The sequence below is a fragment of the Argopecten irradians genome, chromosome 5 (genome assembly GCF_041381155.1).
Source record: "Argopecten irradians isolate NY chromosome 5, Ai_NY, whole genome shotgun sequence".
Lineage (NCBI taxonomy): Eukaryota > Metazoa > Mollusca > Bivalvia > Pectinida > Pectinidae > Argopecten > Argopecten irradians.
In genome coordinates, this window is record NC_091138.1 from 1797116 (window position 1) to 1820062 (window position 22947).

A 22947-nucleotide genomic window follows, 5' to 3' on the forward strand; every position below is an offset into this window, starting at 1 on the left:
TACATTGTGATGAAGTGACCTATATGGAAATGGGAGGCTAGGTTGTGATTGGTAAGGGAAATAACTAAATGTGGCAACAGTATATGGAGATATGGGAATCGATGGGAAGGGAAAGTGACGCTTAAATGTCACAGTAATGAGAGGGAGGATTGATGGTAGAGTAAATTAACTTAGGGGGGGGGGGGGGGAGACTCGATCCAGTATGGGGGGTTAATGAGGGGTGTTATAGGTTGGATGGGTAAGAAAGTGGAGGGGCATAAATGGTCCACAGTAATAAGGAAAAAGCATGAAGGTAAGAAAATATATAGACTGTCACAGTAATGGGAGGATATGATGGTAGGAGAGGAAATGTAACTAAATGTCACAGTAATCGTTGTGTGCGGACATGATGGGTAAGAAATATCGAAATCACATGTCACAGTACATGGTGGGAGGATGGTATGATGGTAAGGAAATAACTAAACTCGGTCAAACAGTATGGTCACGGAGTATAATGATGGTAAGGAAATACCTAAATGTCACAGTAATGGACGAGTAATGGAGGGTATGATGGTAAGAAAATAAATAAAATGTCACAGTATATGGAGATATGATGGTAAGAAATAACTAAATGTCACAGTAATGGAGGATATGATGGTAAGAAATAACTAAATGTCACAGTAAAATGAGGATATGATGGTAAGAAATAACTAAATGTCACACAGTAATGAGGATATGATGGTAAGAAATAACTAAATGTCACAGTAATGGAGGATATGATGGTAAGAAATAACTAAATGTCACAGTAATGGAGGGAATGATGGTAAGGAAATAACTAAATGTCACAGTAATGGAGGATATAGATGGTAAGAAATAACTAAATGGTCACAGTAATGGAGGATATGATGGTAAGAAATAACTAAATGTCACAGTAATGGAGGATATGATGGTAAGAAATAACTAAATGTCACAGTAATGGAGAGTATGATGGTAAGAAATAACTAAATGTCACAGTAATGGAGGATATGATGGTAAGAAATAACTAAATGTCACAGTAATGGAGGATATGATGGTAAGAAAAACTAAATGTCACAGTAATGGAGGAGTATGATGGTAAGAAATAACTAAATGTCACAGTAATGGAGGTATGATGGTAAGAAATAACTAAATGTCACAGTAATGGAGGATATGATGGTAAGAAATAACTAAATGTCACAGTAATGGAGGATATGATGGTAAGAAATAACTAAATGTCACAGTAATGGAGGATATGATGGTAAGAAAATAACTAAATGTCACAGTAATGGAGGATATGATGGTAAGAAATAACTAAATGTCACAGTAATGGAGGATATGATGGTAAGAAATAACTAAATGTCACAGTAATGGAGGATATGATGGTAAGAAATAACTAAATGTCACAGTAATGGAGGATATGATGGTAAGATGGTAAGAAATAACTAAATGTCACAGTAATGGAGGATATGATGGTAAGAAATAACTAAATGTCACAGTAATGGAGGATATGATGGTAAGAAATAACTAAATGTCACAGTAATGGAGGGTATGATGGTAAGAAATAACTAAATGTCACAGTAATGGAGGATATGATGGTAAGAAATAACTAAATGTCACAGTAATGGAGGATATGATGGTAAGAAATAACTAAATGTCACAGTAATGGAGGATATGATGGTAAGAAATAACTAAATGTCACAGTAATGGAGGATATGATGGTAAGAAATAACTAAATGTCACAGTAATGGAGGATATGATGGTAAGAAATAACTAAATGTCACAGTAATGGAGGATATGATGGTAAGAAATAACTAAATGTCACAGTAATGGAGGGTATGATGGTAAGAAATAACTAAATGTCACAGTAATGGAGGATATGATGGTAAGAAATAACTAAATGTCACAGTAACGATATGATGGTAAGAAATAACTAAAGTGTCACAGTAATGGAGGATATGATGGTAAGAAAATAACTAAATGTCACAGTAATGGAGGATTATGATGGTAAGAAATAACTAAATGTCACAGTAATGGAGGATATGATGGTAAGAAATAACTAAATGTCACAGTAATGGAGGGTATGATGGTAAGAAATAACTAAATGTCACAGTAATGGAGCTCGAGGGTATGATGGTAAGAAATAACTAAATGTCACAGTAATGGAGGATATGATGGTAAGAAATAACTTAAATGTCACAGTAATGGAGAAGTATGATGGTAAGAAAATAACTAAATGTCACAGTAATGGAGGATATGATGGTAAGAAATAACTAAATGTCACAGTATAATGGAGGATATGATGGTAAGAAATAACTAAATGTCACACAGTAATGGAGTAATTATGATGGTAAGAAATAACTAAATGTCACAGTAATGGAGAGGTATGATGGTAAGAAATAACTAAATGTCACAGTAATGGCCGGAGGGTATGATGGTAAGAAATAACTAAATGTCACAGTAATGGAGGATATGATGGTAAAGAAATAACTAAATGTCACAGTAATGGAGGAGTATGATGGTAAGAAATAACTAAATGTCACTAGTAATGGAGGATATGATGGTAAGAAATAAACTAAATGTCACAGTAATGGAGGAGCATATGATGGTAAGAAATAACTAATGTCACAGTAATGACAAAGGATATGATCCCAGTAAGAAATAACTAAATGTCACAGTAATGGAGAGGGTATGATGGTAAGAAATAACTAAATGTCACAGTAATGGAGGATATGATGGTAAGAAATAACTAAATGTCACAGTAATGGAGGATATGATGGTAAGAAATAACTAAATGTCACAGTAATGGAGGATATGATGGTAAGAAATAACTAAATGTCACTGTAATGGAACAATGAGGGTTGATGGTAAGAAAATAACTAAATGTCACAGTTAAGTGGTATGAGATAAGAAATTACTAAATGTCACAGTAATGGAGGTATGATGGTAAGAAATAATAACTAAAATGTCATAGTAATGGAGGTTATGATGGTAAGGAAATAACTAAATGTCACAGTAATGGAGGATATATGATGGTAAGAAATAACTAATGTCACAGTAATGGAGGATATGATGGTACGAACAATAACTAAATGTCACAGTAATGGAGGTATGACAATATGAAATTAAGACAAAATAACTAATGTCACAGTAACGGTTGAGAGGATATGATGGTAAGAAAAATAACTTAATGTCAAAGTAATGGAGGGTATGATGGTTAAATATATGACAGTAAGAAATAACTAAATGTCACAGATAAAGTTTGACAGTATCTAAATTGAACATAAGGATATTTGGTAAGAAATAACTAAATGTCACAAAAGTAATTGGAGGGTATGATGATAACAGAAATAACTAAATGGACAGTAATGAGTAAGAATGATCCCAGTAAGAAATAACTAAATTCACAGTAAGACAGTAAATATTCCCATGGACAGTAATAAGTAATATGTCACAGTAATAAAGAAATATGATATGTAAGAAACAGAACTAAATGTCACAGTAATGGAGGACATGATTGAATATAAGAAATAACTAAATGTCACAGTAATGGAGGCTTATGATGGTAAGAAATAACTAAATGTCACAGTAATGGAGTTATGATGGTAAGAAATAACTAAATGTACAGTAATGGACAGAAGATGTAAGAAATAACTAAATGTACACAGTACATGGAGGATAATTTCCCAGGTAAGAAATAACTAAATGTCACAGAAGGAGTATGATGGTAAGAAATAAAATGACTAATGGATATGAATGGTAAGAAATAACTAAATGTCACAGTAATGGATACCCCATAAGAAATATAATGTAACAAAGAAATAAACTAAATGTCACAGTAATGACAGGGTATGATGGTAAGAAATAACTAAAGATGTACAGAATGGAGGATTTGATGGTAAGAAATAACTAAATGTCACAGTAATGGAGACGATATGATGGTAAGAAATAACTTTAAATGTCACAGTAAATGGAGGATATGATGGTAAGAAATAACTAAAGTCACGGTGGTACAAGGATATGATGGTAAGACAAAATAACTAAATGTCACAGTAATGGAGGAGTATGATGGTAAGAAATAACTAATGTCACAGTAAGGATAATGGTAAATTCTACAGGATATGATGGTAAAAAAACTAAAATGTCACAGATAATAATGGAAATCAAAGACAGATATGATGGTAAACAGAAAATAACTAAATGTACACAGTAATGGAGGATTAAAGTAAATTAACTAAATGTCACAGTAATGGAGGATGTATGATGGTAGAAAGAAATAACTAAATGTCACAGTAATGGAGGATACCATGTACAGTAAAAATAACTAAATGTCACAGTAATGGAGGATATGATGGTAAAGAAATAACTAAATGTCACAGTAATGGAGGATATGATGGTAAGAAATAAAAACTAATGTCACAAAGTAATGGAGGTATATATGGTAAAAAATAACTAAATGTCAAAGTAATAGGAGCTTTACAGAAATATAATGTCACAGTAAAGAAGAAATAGTACAGAAATAACTAATGTCACAGTAATGGAGGATATGATGGTAAGAAATAGAAATAAATGTCCCACAGTAATGGAGGATCATGATGGTAAGAAATAACTAAATGTCACAGTAATGGAGGATATGATGGTAAGAAATAAAAAAATGTTTACAGTAATGGAGGATATGATGGTAAGAAATAAACTAAATGTCACAGTAATGGAGGATATGTATTTAAGAAAGTAACTAACTTGATTAATTTTTCACAGTAATGGAATAATGATGGTAAGAAATAACTAAATGTCACAGTAATGAGGATATTGGTAGAAGTAAGAAAAACTAATGTGTCATAATGGAGGTCATGATGGTAAGAAATAACTAATGTCTAAAAATGTAATATAGGATGGTAATAACTAAATGTACACAAAACAGAGGGTTTCCCATGGTAAGAAATAACTAATGTGTCAGAAAATGACAGAATTGTCCCCAGACAGAAATAACTGTACACAGTAAGGACAGAACTTTCCCAGACAGAAATAACAGTACATGAAGTTATAATGGTCTAAAGTATACAGTCACATTCCCAGAGAAATATATGGTAAGAAATAACACTAAATTCACAGTAATGGGGATCCAAAGAGGTATGATGGTAAGAAATAACTAAATGTCACAGAAGATGGAGTTTTATGAGTACAGAAAAATAATGTGTACATGGAGATACAAAGGTTCCCGAATATAATACATAATGGTGTATATGATGGTAATGAAATAATTTTCCCACAGAAATAATATGATGGTAAGAAATAAACATATATGATGTCCCCAACAGAAATAACTAAAATGTCACACAGTAATGGAGGATATGATGGTAAGAAATAACTAAATGTCACAGTAGTAATGGATTTATATGATGGTAAGAAATAACTAAATGTCACAGTACATGGGAGGATATGATCCCAGTAAGAAATAATGTAAATGTCACAAAGTAAGGTTTTAGAGTACCATGATGGTAAATAACTATAACCAATAAATGGTCAGAAATAAAAAGTTATTTGATGGTAAGATAACTAATGGTCAGAAAAGACTAAATATCCCATGGTAAAACTAATGTCACATTAAATGGTATGAAGGTGACAAAATAACTAATGGTGTCAAGACAGTAAGTTTTCCCAGACAGAAATAACTAATGTACACAGTAATGGAGGTATCCCAATGAAATAAACTAAATGTAGTGAATTAAGATATGATGGTAAAATAAAATGTACAAGGTCCATGTTTTAAGAAATAACTAAATGTCACAAAATAATGGTAAGAAATAACAAGTCAGTAATGGAAGTATATGGTAAGACTAAAAATGTCACAAATTTGTTTTTGTAAGACGGAGTAATATAACAAAATTGATAAGAAATAACTAAATGGGTAATGACTATGAAGTAAGAAATAGTAAATGTTACACAGTATGGAGGATATATAATGAGAAATAACAAAAAATGTCACAGTAATAAATGGAGTTATGACCCCATGGTCTTTGATGACAGAAATAACTAAATGTCACAGTAATGGAGGATATGATGGTAAGAAATAACTAAATGTCACAGTAATGGAGGATATGATGGTAAGAAATAAACTAAATGTCACAGTAAGAGGATTGATCCCAGTAAGAAATAACTAAATGTCACAGTAATGGAGGATATGATGGTAAGAAATAAACTAAATGTCACAGTAATGGAGGATATGATGGTAAGAAATAACTAAATGTCACAGTAATGGAAATAACTATGATGGTAAGAAAAAAATAACTAATGTATGTCACAGTAATGGACTTTGGATATGATGGTATGATTTAATGTAAGAAATAACTAAATGTCACAGTAATGGAGGACTGTTGGTAGACAGTAATGATAAATGGACAAAATGAAGTTAGATGTACAGAAATTTAAACTAGTAAGGAGATATGGTACAAAATAACTAAATGTACAGTAAGGGCTAATGGGTATACAATGTACACAGAATCCCAGAAGAAATAACTAAATGTCACAGTAATGGAGGAATATATGGTAAGAAATAACTAAATGTCACATGACAATAATATGATGGTAACAAATAACAGAAATAAGTAATTGGATATATGGTAAGTAAAAATAAATGTAAACAGTAATTTAAAAAGGATATATGATAAGATAATGTATGGAATCAAGACAATGGAAATTCAGTAAGATATAACTAATGGGTAAAATGATTGGAGAAGCTAAGAAATTTAAGAAACTTACTAATGGTGTACAAAGACAGAAATGTCCCACAGAAATAATAATGGAGTATATGATGGTAAGAAATAATAACAGTAATTTACAACAGTAAGAAATAATATCACAGTTTTCATATAAGAGAATAACTAAAATGTCACAGCACATGTAGGATGTCACAGATGTAAGAAATATTGGTACAAATTTATGTTAAGATTTAATAAATCAAAAAAGAATATAAGAAATAACTAATGTACATAAAAATTGAATTTGGTACAGAAATAACTAAATGATTCACAAAAATCATCTTTAAGATTTGAACAAAATTAATATATGGTTCACAAAATGACACAGCATTCCTTCCCATACAGAAATAACTGATATGATGTATAATGGTAAGAAATAACTAATGTATATGACAATAAGTTTTCAGAGAAATACAAATCAAAATAATGGAAAACTTGTACACACAAAAAGGATATCCCATGGTACAGAAATAACTAAATGGGATCACAAAATGAAGTCATCCCAGAGAAATATAATGGTACAAAAATAGTAAATGTCACAATAATGGAGGATTAGAATGGTCAGAAATAACTAAATGTCACAGTAATGGAGGATATGATGGTAAGAAATAACTAAATTCACAGTAAATGGAGGTAGATTTGGTAAGAAAATAACTAATGGTCACATTAAGATGTAGCTCGAGTCTATGATTGTAAGAAATAACTATAATGTCACAGTAATGGAGGATATGATGTAAGAAATAACTAAATGTCCACAGTAAAGGAGATATGATGAGTAAGAAATTACTAATGTCATAGTACATTAGTATTAAGAGAAGATAATATGTCACAGTATGGAGGTAAAGAAATAATCTAAATGGTCACAGTAATAACTTGGAGGATATGAAGGTAGAAATGGAATAACTAAATGTCACAGTAATGGAGGACTAATTGATAGGTAAGAGAAATAACTATATGTCACAGTAATGGAGAGTATGAATGGTAAGAAATAACTAAGGACAGTTGGAGGATGATAAGGTAAGAAATAACTTTAAAATGTCACAGTAATGGAGGATAACTTGATGGTAAAAAAATAACTGTAACAGTCACAGATAATTGGTGAATAAAACTAATAACACAGGATATGATGGTACCAGAAATAACTAAATGTCACAGTAATGGAGAGTATGATGGTAAGAAATAACTAAAATGTCACAGTAATGGAGAGGTATATGATGGTAAAAGTTATAACTAAATGTCCACAGTAATGGAGAGTATGATGGTAAGAAATAACTAAATGTCACAGTAATGGAGGATATGATGGTAAGAAATAACATAAATGTCACAGTAATGGAGAGTAGATGGTAAGAAATAACTAAATGTCACAGTAATGGAGGAGTATGATGGTAAGAAATAACTAAATGTCACAGTAATGGAGAGATATGATGGTATGAAATAACTAAATGTCACAGTAATGGAGGTATGATGGTAAGAAATAACTAAAATGTCACAGTAATGGAGAGGTATGATGGTAAGAAATAACTAAATGTCACAGTAATGGAGGATAAAATGTCACAGTTAATGGAGAAGTATGAATGTCACAGTAAGAAAAAAAATGTCACAGTAATGGAGGATATGTAATGGAAAGAAATAACTAAATGTCACAGTAATGGAGGATATGATGGTAAGAAATAACTAAATGTCACAGTAATGGAGGATATGATGGTAAGAAATAACTAAATGTCACAGTAATGGAGGATATGATGGTAAGAAATAACTAAATGTCACAGTAATGGAGGATATGATGGTAAGAAATAACTAAATGTCACAGTAATGGAGGATATGATGGTAAGAAATAACTAAATGTCACAGTAATGGAGGATATGATGGTAAGAAATAACTAAATGTCACAGTAATAATGGAGGATATGATGGTAAGAAATAACTAAATGTCACAGTAATGGAGGATATGATGGTAAGAAATAACTAAATGTCACAGTAATGGAGGATATGATGGTAAAAATAACTAAATGTCACAGTAATGGAGGATATGATGGTAAGAAAATAACTAAATGTCACAGTAATGGAGGATATGATGGTAAAGAAATAACTAAATGTCACATAGTAATGGAGGGTATGATGGTAAGAAATAACTAAATGTCACAGTAATGGAGGTATATGATGGTAAGAAAATAACTAAAATGTCAAAGATAATTGGAGGGTAATTGAAAGGAAAGAAATAAACTTAAATGATGTCACAGTAATGGAGGTTATATAATGAATGGTAAGAAAATAACTTAATGTCAAAGTATTGGAGGATATAGCAGTGTAAAAAAAAATGTCACAGTAATGGAGGTATATGATGGTAAACAATACACTAATGAAGACAATAATTAGAATGATTTGTTTGTGCTTTATAATATGTCTATTTATTATAAGTCTGTATTTAACATGGTAATACCCGACACTGGCTTTATTGTAGACATGACTCCCAGACATATAATGACCTTATCCCCCCCCAACTAAACATTTTGTTACTTCAGTATCATTGTATACCACCAGTAGCTACCACCCTAAACCGCAATGATTGACAGATGTAAAAAGTATATTATTTGTGAGAAACCCCCACAATGTTGATAAAAGTGTTGTCTATTATAGATCTGTGTTGTTTATTTAACATGTACAAAGTAGGACTATCTGATTACCAGTCCTAACCCAAACAACTTCCTGATGTAGCGGCCTGTTCCTGTAATTGATGAAGATGGTGTAAGGAAATCTGTCCTACTTATCTCTTAATCCATCCCACTAATCTCTTAATCCATCCCACTAATCTCCAGATCCCATCCAATCATCTCTAAACACCTGTACAAGTGTACTAAACTTCTGTATCTAGATTCCCTTGTCAGACAATCAAACCTATTAGGACTACTACACTGGACAATTGTGCACATGCAACACGCTTCTACATAACTGACCCATTCAGCCATGATGTCATATATATGGCTATGCCATAAATATCATAAGACATGTGTAATATTACACTATTGTACAACTACCGTATTCGACCCAATAAGCTCCCATGTCCCTATAAGCGCCCCTCCCCCTTTTTGAGGCCTCAATTTCAATTGTCCACGCATAAACAAAGACCAAAACTACACAAAACTGTATAGATTTGCAATAATTTCGCCTTATTAGCACCTTTTCATTTTTTAATATTTCAAACACCCTGGGCACTTATTGGGTCGAATACAGTATGTGTTGTCACATGTAAATTTGACATCAGTCAATTGAAATATGTGATGTAATTTTAATGTTGCAGTCAATGGAAATGTTATATCCAAGCTGGATTTTGTCTGTACTTAATAGAAAGAATATTTCCATCGGTATTATATATCATTATCAGCAGTTATGTGATAAATAGAATCTTACACTCTTGACTGTGCAATATGAAATGTATCTAAAAGCTTAAATTATTGAACTTGTCTAATAAATTTTATAATGCATACCCATGGCCACTCATGTGAGATCCTGACAATTTGTTGGTCATTTTTGTTATCAGACAATTTATCTTACCATTTTATGTACATTTTTGAATATTTTGATGGTTAAATGTTCCATGTCAGTGAGTTTGTAAGTACTGGTACGGAAAACATTCCATAAGTTTTTCAAATAATGCATATAAAAAGAATGATACCAATCATATATAGATATTATCAGAGAAATGTTACCTTCTCACAATTTACACCACAATAGCTACAAGTCTCATCTCGTTAATGACCAAGAGAACAATGAAGCACCATACAATATACATGAATCAAGACTACATATATGTATAATATTAATTTTTATATAAAATATCCACGGAAATCAAACATCCAACTACAATTTTTTTCCTGCATATAATTTGATTGCTCATGAACTGAAGCTAAAATATTTGAAAAATTTATGAATTGAATTCAGTACTTTAAGTAGTCTCTCATAACTACACAGTAACATGACAAAAGCTTGCAATGTCACCCTCCTGAATATTAACAACAATCGTCTACAAGACATCTTGTAGACATCGTATCAGGAAAATATATATACATTAATGCTCTTTGAGGTGTAGTAAATTTGCATAAAAAATATCAATCATTTGACTGCCACAACATGTTTTCTACAATTTGGTATGTGTATTTTTCTGAATGAACATTTGTAAATGCCGGAGGGCAGCATTCCTGTGGTATATGTAAATCTTGATTTCCTGTCTTTTTTCGACATCACTATACCTAACATGAGGGCCAACCCTTTTAAGTACCAGATTTAGAAAAGCCAGATTTATAGAATCAGAATCTCAGAGTCATGCATCTGTTTGACCTAAAAACCATCCATCATACTTGGTGCATTAATAGTTCTCTTTCGGATACTTTTATCAGAAATCATCTGTACCATAATGACCTAGGTTTCTATTTCGAGTTCCCAGAAAACCGTTAATGTTTTGTAGCGAGCCAGATAGACAATGGATCTCTGTAGTATATCTATACAGAACAACAAATGCCTTATAACTCATCGCTTTTATACTCCAGCATATACACAACTGTATTTTTTTCAATTCAATGATCAGCTACTACTGATTGTTCACATTTACTTTATCACATTTCTCCGTCTGATCTTGTCAAACATAAATGATGTTATGAGAAAGTGTTTGATTTTGTAAATAGACAACTAGTAAATCATAATTAGTGATTACTATATGGAGAGATTACAGGCCGTTGTGGGAAGGAAAAGCTACATCAAACAATCACCCAGGGATGTATAGAGCCATATGGTTCATGACAGATTCAAGAGAAATAAATGGAAACATATTCACAGCCAAATCCACGGCAGACTACTCAAATTTTTGAACATCATTAAAACATCGGTGTAGGGAGGGATAAAGTCTGGCATGAATCAGCTTATTAGCTCTGTTAGTGGCTGGACTGTAAATCTCTACAGTGTAATACAAATCTGTTTAAACCTCTACTGCCAGTCTAAGGCAGGAAAATTGGAAAATCTGTACACATTAAAAAACATACCTGGATATGAACCCATTAAAATGTTAAAGGGAGGTTAAAGTCCTGGTACTTTATTTTCTATTTTACACATTTCACCCAATACTGAGGAAGCTTGCAATGGTTTGACTGAGCATTTGTCACAGGACAAGTGACATGATCGTGAGTTTGAAATCCATTCTGGTAGGATATTTGTAAGGTAACAGAGAAATCCTCACCAAAAAAATGACATGGAAAGTAAATTATGTATAATAAATTAGACCAAGGCTACAGATTGTGAGTCAAAACAACAATGGAATTACTGATACAATAACCCAGAAAATATTCCACTACCAAAAGAGGCCAGCGTGAGTAGCACATGACCTAGAAATCCATATACATATATATTTTATCATGTGACCACATCTGATCATGTAAATCATTATCTACATACACATGCTTGCATAATTAACATGTTCAGATAGATATTGAAATAAGGTTGGCTCTGTTACATACCAGCACCATTAGACTGCCTGATATCAAGTTGACGTGTGACCTATCTCAACATCAAAGACATTTTTGTGTAATTCTCACTTAGACATCAAAGACAGATATAAATTGTGTAAAGCCAGCTGCTTGTATTCAGTAGATCTGATTTACTTTGTCACTTTGTGGAATGAAGGAATTCCTTCATTTAATTTACATACATTAACTGAACATTCACATATAACTATAAGCCAATAGCCATGTGTTATGTTATACATGTATTGTGAAATGTATTCCATACACAGGTTACAAATGCAACACACTAGTACTGGATATATGGAAGGCCGTCCTTTATAATGATCCTGGCTGTTCATAGGACGTTAATTTAATCAAGATCCTGACTGTTAATAGGACGTTAATTTAATCAAGATCCTGACTGTTAATAGGACGTTAATTTAATCAAGATCCTGACTGTTAATAGGACGTTAATTTAATCAAGATCCTGACTGTTAATAGGACGTTAATTTAATCAAGATCCTGACTGTTAATAGGACGTTAATTTAATCAAGATCCTGACTGTTAATAGGACGTTAATTTAATCAAGATCCTGACTGTTAATAGGACGTTAATTTAATCAAGATCCTGACTGTTAATAGAACATTAATTTAATCAAGATCCTGACTGTTAATAGAACGTTACTTTTATCAAGCAGTCAAACACATGAGCTGACATTTGTTTACATTCATGATGTACATATACATGTAACAATGACACAGTAGGTTCTTGTTGTGCCACATCTCAATCTTTTCAGTTCTTTTTGAACTAGCTAGGAAGTCATTGAATAGTTCTATCAAACCATTGGTCAATTATAAATTTGGCCAGAATCATTTCAGGAAAACCACAAGACTCACAGAAAACCACAAGACTCACAGAAAACCACAAGACTCACAGAAAAACCACAGACCAACAGTCAGTATCTACTAAATATACATATATATATACTCAACTTATAAGTACAGGCTGTCAATATTTATTGTGACATGAAGAACAGCTGTCTTGCCATTGTCTTGTCATAAGAAGTTGTGCTAAGATATAGAGAGAAGGTGTTTTAACATGGCTGTGTTGTAACTTTTCCCCCTCCTAAAGCCCCCCCCCATCCCCAAACATCTCTATTTAGCCAGTGTGTAACCTCTCCCCATCCCAAAGCCCCCCCCCTCCCCAAACAACTCTATTTCATTTGCATCCATTGTGTAACCTCTCCCCATCCCCCCCATCCCCAAACATCTCTATTTAGCAAGTGTGTAACCTCTCCCCATCCCAAAGCCCCCCCCCCTCCCCAAACAACTCTATTACATTTTCATTCCATTATGTAACCTCTCCCCATCCCAAAGCCCCCCTTCCCCCAAACAACTCTATTTCATTTTCATTCTATTGTGTAACCTTCCCCATCCCAAAGCCCCCCCCCCCCTCCCCAAACAACTCTATTTCATTTTCATTCTATTGTGTAACCTCTCCCCATCCCAAAGCCTCCCCCCTCCCCAAACAACTCTATTTCATTTTCATTCTATTGTGTAATTTATAACCTCTCCCCATCCCAAAGCCCCCCCTCCCCAAACAACTCTATTTCATTTTCATTCTATTGTGTAACCTCTCCCCATCCCAAAGCCCCCCCCCTCCCCAAACAACTCTATTTCATTTTCATTCTATTGTGTAACCTCTCCCCATCCCAAAGCCTCCCCCCCTCCCCAAACAACTCTATTTCATTTTCATTCTATTGTGTAACCTCTCCCCATCCCAAAGCCCCCCCCCCTCCCCAAACAACTCTATTTCATTTTCATTCTATTGTGTAACCTCTCCCCATCCCAAAGCCTCCCCCCCTCCCCAAACAACTCTATTTCATTTTCATTCTATTGTGTAACCTCTCCCCGTCCCAAAGCCCCCCCCCCTCCTCCCCAAACAACTCTATTTCATTTTCATTCTATTGTGTAACCTCTCCCCGTCCCAAAGCCTCCCCCCTAAATAACCTGAAGATAATGCATGAATCACCCCTTTCATTTGTGTTATACATTGACATACATTGCTTTTAAACAATTCACTTTCAGTACATCAAAGACAAGTATTTTTGACTAAAACAATTCACTTTCAGTACATCAAAGACAAGTATTTTTGACTAATGGTGAATTCAGAATAGATTTAGATGTAATATAAAATCTGATAATTATATTCCTGTATATAATCATTTCCTTATCCAGTGGCTCAAGTTTATCTTACATAATAGTGATATAGATCAAATGGAAATCTTTGAGGTCTTGACAATTTCATCACATTTTACTTACATACATTAAATTTTGGAATTGAGATATCTATATATCAAATCAGGGATAACCCAGATTAGATCATGCATTGAAGTGCTATCAGCATATGTTTTGAGTCAGTTCGCCACTTGATTTGGCCTGACATAATCTTTACACAGATTAGTTTCTCGATAAGAGAATTTTTTCATGCCATCCTGACTGACAGATGAAATCTGACTGATACACAGGAAAGTCAGATTGTAGGTGTCGAGTTCCATTCCTGTACACCAGACAAGTCAATGTGTTTTATCTACATTAACACGCCCAAAAAACCTACTGTTAACCTCGGCCAATAAAGTGATACACCGTTTTATGTAGCGATCATCAGATTGAACCATTCACTAGTAAAAGTGGTTCACTGTGGATACGAGAGGTGGCTGATGTAGCGATCATCAGATTGAACCATTCACAAGTAAAAATGGTTCACTGTGGATATGAGAGGTGGCTGATGTAGCGATCATCAGATTGAACCATTCACTAGTAAAAGTGGTTCACTGTGGATACGAGAGGTGGCTGATGTAGCGATCATCAGATTGAACCATTCACTAGTAAAAATGGTTCACTGTGGATACGAGAGGTGGCTGATGTAGCGATCATCAGATTGAACCATTCACTAGTAAATATGGTTCACTGTGGATACGAGAGGTGGCTGATGTAGCGATCATCAGATTGAACCATTCACTAGTAAAAGTGGTTCACTGTGGATACGAGAGGTGGCTGATGTAGCGATCATCAGATTGAACCATTCACTAGTAAATATGGTTCACTGTGGATACGAGAGGTGGCTGATGTAGCGATCATCAGATTGAACCATTCACTAGTAAATATGGTTCACTGTGGATACGAGAGGTGGCTGATGTAGCGATCATCAGATTGAACCATTCACAAGTAAAAATGGTTCACTGTGGATACGAGAGGTGGCTGATGTAGCGATCATCAGATTGAACCATTCACTAGTAAAAGTGGTTCACTGTGGATACGAGAGGTGGCTGATGTAGCGATCATCAGATTAAACCATTCACTAGTCACTGTGGAAAAAACGGTTCACTGTGGATACGAGAGAGGTGGCTGATGTAGCGATCATCAGATTGAACCATTCACTAGTAAAAGTGGTTCACTGTGGATACGAGAGGTGGCTGATGTAGCGATCATCAGATTGAACCATTCACTAGTAAAAGTGGTTCACTGTGGATACGAGAGGTGGCTGATGTAGCGATCATCAGATTAAACCATTCACTAGTAAAAACGGTTCACTGTGGATACGAGAGGTGGCTGATGTAGCGATCATCAGATTGAACCATTCACAAGTAAAAATGGTTCACTGTGGATACGAGAGGTGGCTGATGTAGGTATCACCGTTTATTTTGGGGGCATATCACCATTTACTTTGGGGTGTCGTTGTTGCTGTCCTTACTTGAGATACACACTCAACACTTTGTTGGTTCCACTTCCTTTTATTCAAACTCTGGATACTCTATAATTCTCTGTCCAATTCTGACCACAACTTCTCAATCTTAACCTTCAACTTATGTCTCTCACTTCAATTCTCTCTCTTTTATTTCTCTCCTATCCCTTATATGCTACATGACTAAACTTCTACTTTTACTCTGACAAAATCTACTATTTCTATTGGCTAGTTTATCTATCTGGAGGCGGGTCTACATCTATCCTTTTGAAGTCTTAGGTGACCATATGCTGTCTCTGGACCTTGTTTGAAACCATCAATGGCTTTAACTAAATTGACCATGCTTCCACACACCATTGTCCTCTGTGAGTCTTCCATCCTTACTCCCACACTCTCTCTCCTTTGAAACCTATCTCTGTGTGTGTCCTGGTCCTTTCACTATTGTTAACTAATTACTTTATTGCTTTCTCTGAACTCTTCTGATGATACTTTAATTCTCATTTTTCAACTGTCATATAGGGATCATCAGATTGAACCATTCACCAGTAAATATGGTTCACTGTGGATACGAGAAGTGGCTAATGTAGTGATCATCAGATTGAACCATTCACAAGTAAAAGTGGTTCACTGTGGATACGAGAGGTGGCTGATGTAGTGATCATCAGATTGAACCATTCACTAGTAAAAGTGGTTCACTGTGGATACGAGAGGTGGCTGATGTAGCGATCATCAGATTGAACCATTCACAAGTAAAAGTGGTTCACTGTGGATATGAGAGGTGGCTGATGTAGCGATCATCAGATTGAACCATTCACAAGTAAAAACGGTTCACTGTGGATATGAGAGGTGGCTGATGTAGCGATCATCAGATTGAACCATTCACAAATAAAAACGGTTCACTGTGGATACGAGAGGTGGCTGATGTAGTGATCATCAGATTGAACCATTCACAAGTAAAAGTGGTTCACTGTGGATATGAGAGGTGGCTGATGTAGTGATCATCAGATTGAACCATTCACAAGTAAAATGGTTCACTGTGAATACGAGAAGTGGCTGATGTAGCGATCATCAGATTAAACCATTCACCAGTAAAAATGGTATGGTGCAGATCCGTTACAGCTGCATCCAGAGAGGAAAACTCCACTTAACATGATGGTTTGTTATGTAATGTATATTAGGTACACAAAACCACACTCATCAAAAAACACCAACACTTTGATACTGGGTGGGTCAAATATCAAAGTAAACATTAATGAATCCCTCTCACTTGGACATTTCCTGATACTTTCTTGGAATGTTATATAGATTGGGGTGATATAACAAACAATTTCAGGTTATAAACTTTCAATATCTTAATCTTTTAGCCAGAGACATTCTCTGCTGATTGAATTTCATGATTATGATAAAACAAGACATATTTCAAGCCTTCATGCAGTATATTAGCGTTTCCCATGAAATATAACTGATCTGTATCAGTGTGTGTTTGTGGAGTCTACTGATGGTCACACAAGATAAACCTTGGTACAGTCAACCTCCTGAGATGTGGTGCTGCGGTCCACCAATGACCAGTGGAAGATGACAGGAGAGATTATAATTAACAGATCTCTAGGAACACAAACCAGAACTGCCCATGTAGCTTGTCAGACTGAATCACAGTTACATCACTGTTGGTTACAGCAATATACCATGATAAATGATACACAGATTTCATTTATAATAATTACACATGTAAAAAATTCACTAAAAACCACTAAAACTATATATCACACTACAACTCATTTTTAAATTTCAAATTACAATGATTTATCTTAAGGATTAGTATTTGATGGTAAGTACAGTATTTGGACAAAAAAATGTCAAATGTTGTTTGTATTTTTAGAATTGGAAGATTATCTCCCCATAGTATGAAAATTAGGATTGGAATCATACATATTCACTGAAAACACATTTGTACTGAAAATATAGCTAGAGCTGGTGCCCAATCTACTGTCTTCTCTTTGAATTTATTGTGTGAAGTTCTCTAATTAGAGATGCAGTCTAGCATCACTGCTGGCCTTAATTAGCCATATATAGTGATTTATACCCATCAGACGGTTTAAATCTAAGGACCATAGGGATCCTGTAGCAGGGAGCCAAAGACAATAAAGTCTGTCACATGACTCTTCCCTAATGAAGGTAATCAACAATTCATCAGAAGATATATTGTCATCAATGTTGACTGGAATGCGGGTAAGATCCTAATTATAAGAACCCTGCAAGTCTTCAACTTTTCTGAGTATAGCTAAAATAGATCAGAATGAGAGAATTTCTCCACTAATTTCTTGTAATAACTGAAAAAGTAACAAAATCCCAATTCACACATTTCATCTCAAAAGCAATTTTTCAAAACTACAGTAACAAACTGCTAGATGATCAATACATGATTTTAATATAATACTGCATTTCTAATTTAGTACAAACAAACTGGTAAGAAAATCTCTCACATCCTGTATATGAGATCTCTTCTTTACACACCCTCAGGAATGTCCATTATCTACACCCTGTTCCACGCCCTCTTGAGAAGCTCTCTTATATAACCTGTGTCACACCAAGAAATCTCTATCTATTATATATTTCACACCAAGTAAATCTCTATCTATTTCACACCAAGTAAATCCCTATCTATCTCACATTTTTGACTCTTTGATTTACAATTTATTGTATCTCTGTAACTATTATTTCTACACTACTTGGTCAAATCCACAAAAGAATAAAGAATATCTAGTGAAATGTGAGTATCTATATACTGCACTTATAATATTATAATAACCTATTACAGACACTGCACACTATCAGAAAGGGATCTAGCATAATGACAGTAAGGAATAAACAAATAAGGCAGATATAATCAAACACAAATTTAAATCATGGCACCAATCAAAATTAAGTTAATTAAATGATATAGACAAGTAACATAAACAACAGATACTAGGCCAGCTGGGAAAACCACACTCTTGTCCCAAATGAGACAATTTAGAAGACCAGATTGTGGTGGTGGTGGAGTGGGAGGGGGGAAGGAGGAGGGAGGGGTGTGTGTTTGTATTCATAAATTGAAAATCTTCTAAACCTTAATGAGCTTAGATTTCCTTCCTAAAGAACATGTTAAACAAATAACTAATAACTAATGTTGGCACCAGTACACTAGGATTGAGTGAACTGATTAATTAGGATTGATAAAAGCTTATAATTATATAAATATTGATAAAGCTGAAACAATACATATGCCAATCAAAGGTTGGCCAATTTTAGAAGTTTTATAGTTGCCATGGGTTATAGTGCATTAAAATCCTGTCAGGCTTTTAATTTTTCTGCTCCTCTCATGATCACATTTGAGGGTGCCTGCAGTGACCAAACTAGGGCTGGGACTAATCACATTTATTCGAATCGAAGCGAGTTCAATTTTGAGTCTCTTGGTTCGAATATTTTCGAATTGAATATAAATTATTACTAGTAAACTGCTTATAGTACTTATAATTCAGTATTTCTTTCACTTTGGATTATTTTGTCAGCCAGTCATTGATAACAACGTTAACTCTCATAATGACAAGATAAAACACCTTTACTTCAGTCCCAACAAAAGAAATAAAAAGAAATAAAGAATTAATAAACAATTAAACATGAAGCTATAGGAACAATATTAAATAGCGAATATACAATAATGTATATCTGAGCATTTGGCAAAGTCAGGAGTTACATTACATAATACTTATATTGGAACACTGTGGATGAACACTAAACCAAAATTTTCGGTGCACCACACAGCACTAGACCAAACCTTGTTTCAAGCATTGGAAGATCAGCAGAGATATACCTAAATCAGGGTTGATTTTGTAATGTTTGTATCTGTTTAATTGTTGAGAGCTCTGGGCAAAAAAGGGAGGAAAGAGTGTAAGGGAGGGAAGGGTGTTTACACAAGGGAGGGGAGAGTGTAAGGAAGGAAATTAAGGATGTAAGCATTATTTGTCTCTTCTCTTTTTAAAAATACCTCTTGTCCCTCAAAGAAGAGATGCAATTCATTTCAGGCAGGAAGAAGAAGAAATACATGTACATTTGACGAGGAATCTCAATTATAGACTATGTATAACTAGTAAATTGATGCAACTGAAGAGCTAGACTAGATCAAAGATAACTCTCTATTTATCTGAAACCCTCAATTCCAACAAAACAAAAAGGTAAAACCTTTGATCTTCTATCAAAACTCTGTATATATACACTTCACAGTGAAAGGCAGTAATGGATTTACACCTAGGCAACTGCTTCAACCACGCTTTCATGTAGATTTTTCAAAACAAAAATACTTTCATCTCATATAATCAATTATAGTTGTTAATCTGTAAGCTCATACATGCAAGTATACTCAGTGGCCTGCAGTTATGTGAAGCATATATTTCTTGGCTGTATGAATATTACTTCTATTCCTTGAAAACAACATAATATTTTTTCATTACTTTTAGAAATGGACAAATCACATTACTGTGCCCATTTGAAACATTGACATAAAATAGGATATAATAAAATATATAAAAAAAGATTATGTCAGGGTCATTAAGTACAAAACGCCTGACTGTCATACTAATCATATACTGAGTCTGTAACAAAGTCTGTTTATATTAGACACAGCTGTTAGGAATCTGACAGTTGTCACAACTCTAGTCAACTTTTCTATTGTTAGCACTCTAAATGCTAAAACAACAGATATATGAGGAAGTTAACTTATTGCCGCGGTTACCGATTCAATGCGAGATTCATGTTGATATGAAAACAATAACCTAGTTAAGTAAGTTTATATTTTTCCATAAACTTCGTTTTTAGATTGTAAACAAACCGTACTCACCAGCCACAGGAGACGGTTTCTTCAGTACACACCAGCGTGCCTTCCACTGTAAAACAAAGGGCACAATCGATGGTAATAAAACAATTCACCGATAAACAGTCAACAATACACCAGGATATAAAATCAACAATGTGTATATACCTTTTTTCCATCTCTAAACTTCACTTTTTCCTCCACGACAGAGTTCACGTCAGCCATCTTGATCCCATGTTTTTTTAAGCGCTGAATGAAGTCGAGTGATTTGATTGGTCGATTAATAAGGGAGGGTACAAAACTCGCTAACTTGGGTTGTAGGCTACTGTTGTCGACGTATATGTAGGCGTAGGCCAAATAAATTTTACCACTAGAATACGGGCTTATTGGGAGCTATATATATAAACAGCGGAAATCATGAGCAATACAGGAAACCGCGGGGTTTTATGCTATTGAATATGATTAACGCTGTCAAAACTTTTTTTCAGATACAGTACCTATGCTATATAGGTTTAAGTAGAATACGTACATGTATCTATATATTATTGGCTGTCAATTGTAAGTAGCTGAAAATTACCATACAAGTAAAAGTTGCCAAGTGTATTGTTTCTAACCACAGGGACCTGGCACGAAATTTCTTAACCAACAGTATACATATATAGATCTATATATGGGTCAAAGAAGTAATATCAACAGGATTTTCCAGATGACGCTATAAAGAAACATATATGCATAGAGCTCTATGTATGCTGTTGGTTTTAAAAAAAATCGTGCCAGGTCCCTGTGTTTCTGACCTGCTATATTGGGAGACTTGTCTATAAAGGCGGACAAACTCGTCAACCTTATTTGGTGTAATTTACTATTTATTAACCAATGTATGAAGGGCACCTGTCTATAAAAAGGAAATCATCATCTTCCAACCCCGTTTATCAAATTCAAAATAAGCCTCCGTATAAAAGACATTTGTCTATAAAGGACATCTTTGCTATCTTCTGTCCTTCATAGACAGCTATGATTGATTCTGCTAAAGATATATGTTTGGTGCGTGTTCTTTTCAACTTACAGTTATAACAACATTGTGACGTCACATGTAATTATGACGTCACTTCCAAGTTTTGTCATCATATTTTCTCAATAGAATCTTATGCTAAGTGTTGTAATATGAAATTTTAACGAACTCTGATAATTTGATAGACATTTGTTTGACACGAGTCTGTATTAATCGAGACTTAGTGGTATATCAAATGCTTTTAAAAACGACTTTGATGAATTAGATCTCTATTTCAGTGGTTTAAGAGAATGGTTACCTAATGAACAACGAACTTTAAAAGAAAGTGAATATGTTCACTTTAGCATAAGGCTTCAACTTAAGATGGCCATTATTTCTTAGAAGTAGCTTGGTAATATTGTAGCGGAATTATTACGGAGGAAAGCATTTGCATGTCAGCTCGAATAGACCAGATGTCATGCACGTGACGCATCAAAATACGCATCTGCTATTGTCTAAGATATGGCAATCTTTCGTGCTAATTAAAAATTCGCTTTATTTTTTAAATTCGTTGTCGCATTATGGCTTATGTATTTGTCGCAATATCGCTCACATGCGTTGCTTATTTCGTTTGACTTATTTGTTGTCGCATTACGGCTTACGTATTTTGTCACAATATCGCTCACATGCGTTGCTTATTTCGTTTGATTTATTTCTTGTCGCATTACGGCTTACGTATTTTGTCAAAATGTCGCTCACATGCGTTGCTGATTTCGTTTGATTTATATACACTGTATTTGCTTCATTACCGTATTATATGATGGACACAAACCCATCGTGACAAAAATACTACTTCGTTTTTACAAAACGGAAAGACGATAAAATTAAATCGGTAATATTCGTTCTTCCATTGTTAAACTTCTTTTTTTATTTTGTAGTGTACATTTTGACTTGTTTGTACCGTCAGGGGTAGACAAATGCAGTTATAGTTGACAGAGATTTAGATAGTTAATTACAGTTGGCAAGCACAGTAGTAGCATTAAGAAAAGAATTTCAATATCCATGTGTTTCCTGATCGTATTTTTCATTATAAAGGAAAGTTTATTTTCTCCTTTTAGATTTGTCTTTA

The 22947-nt window shown here is 34.1% G+C and overlaps 1 protein-coding gene across 1 annotated transcript in view; it reads right to left on the reverse strand.

Moving 5' to 3' along the window:
• Nucleotides 1–21219, reverse strand: part of LOC138322631 (uncharacterized) — a 45730-nt gene extending 24511 nt beyond the window's left edge. The window contains exons 1-2 of the mRNA XM_069266621.1: nucleotides 20999–21219; nucleotides 20858–20903 (exon numbers count right to left, since the gene is read on the reverse strand). Coding sequence (XP_069122722.1) covers nucleotides 20858–20903; nucleotides 20999–21055 — 103 coding nt within the window. The 5' untranslated portion in view covers nucleotides 21056–21219. The remainder of the gene's footprint in view (nucleotides 1–20857; nucleotides 20904–20998) is intronic.
• Nucleotides 21220–22947: the final 1728 nt, after the last annotated feature.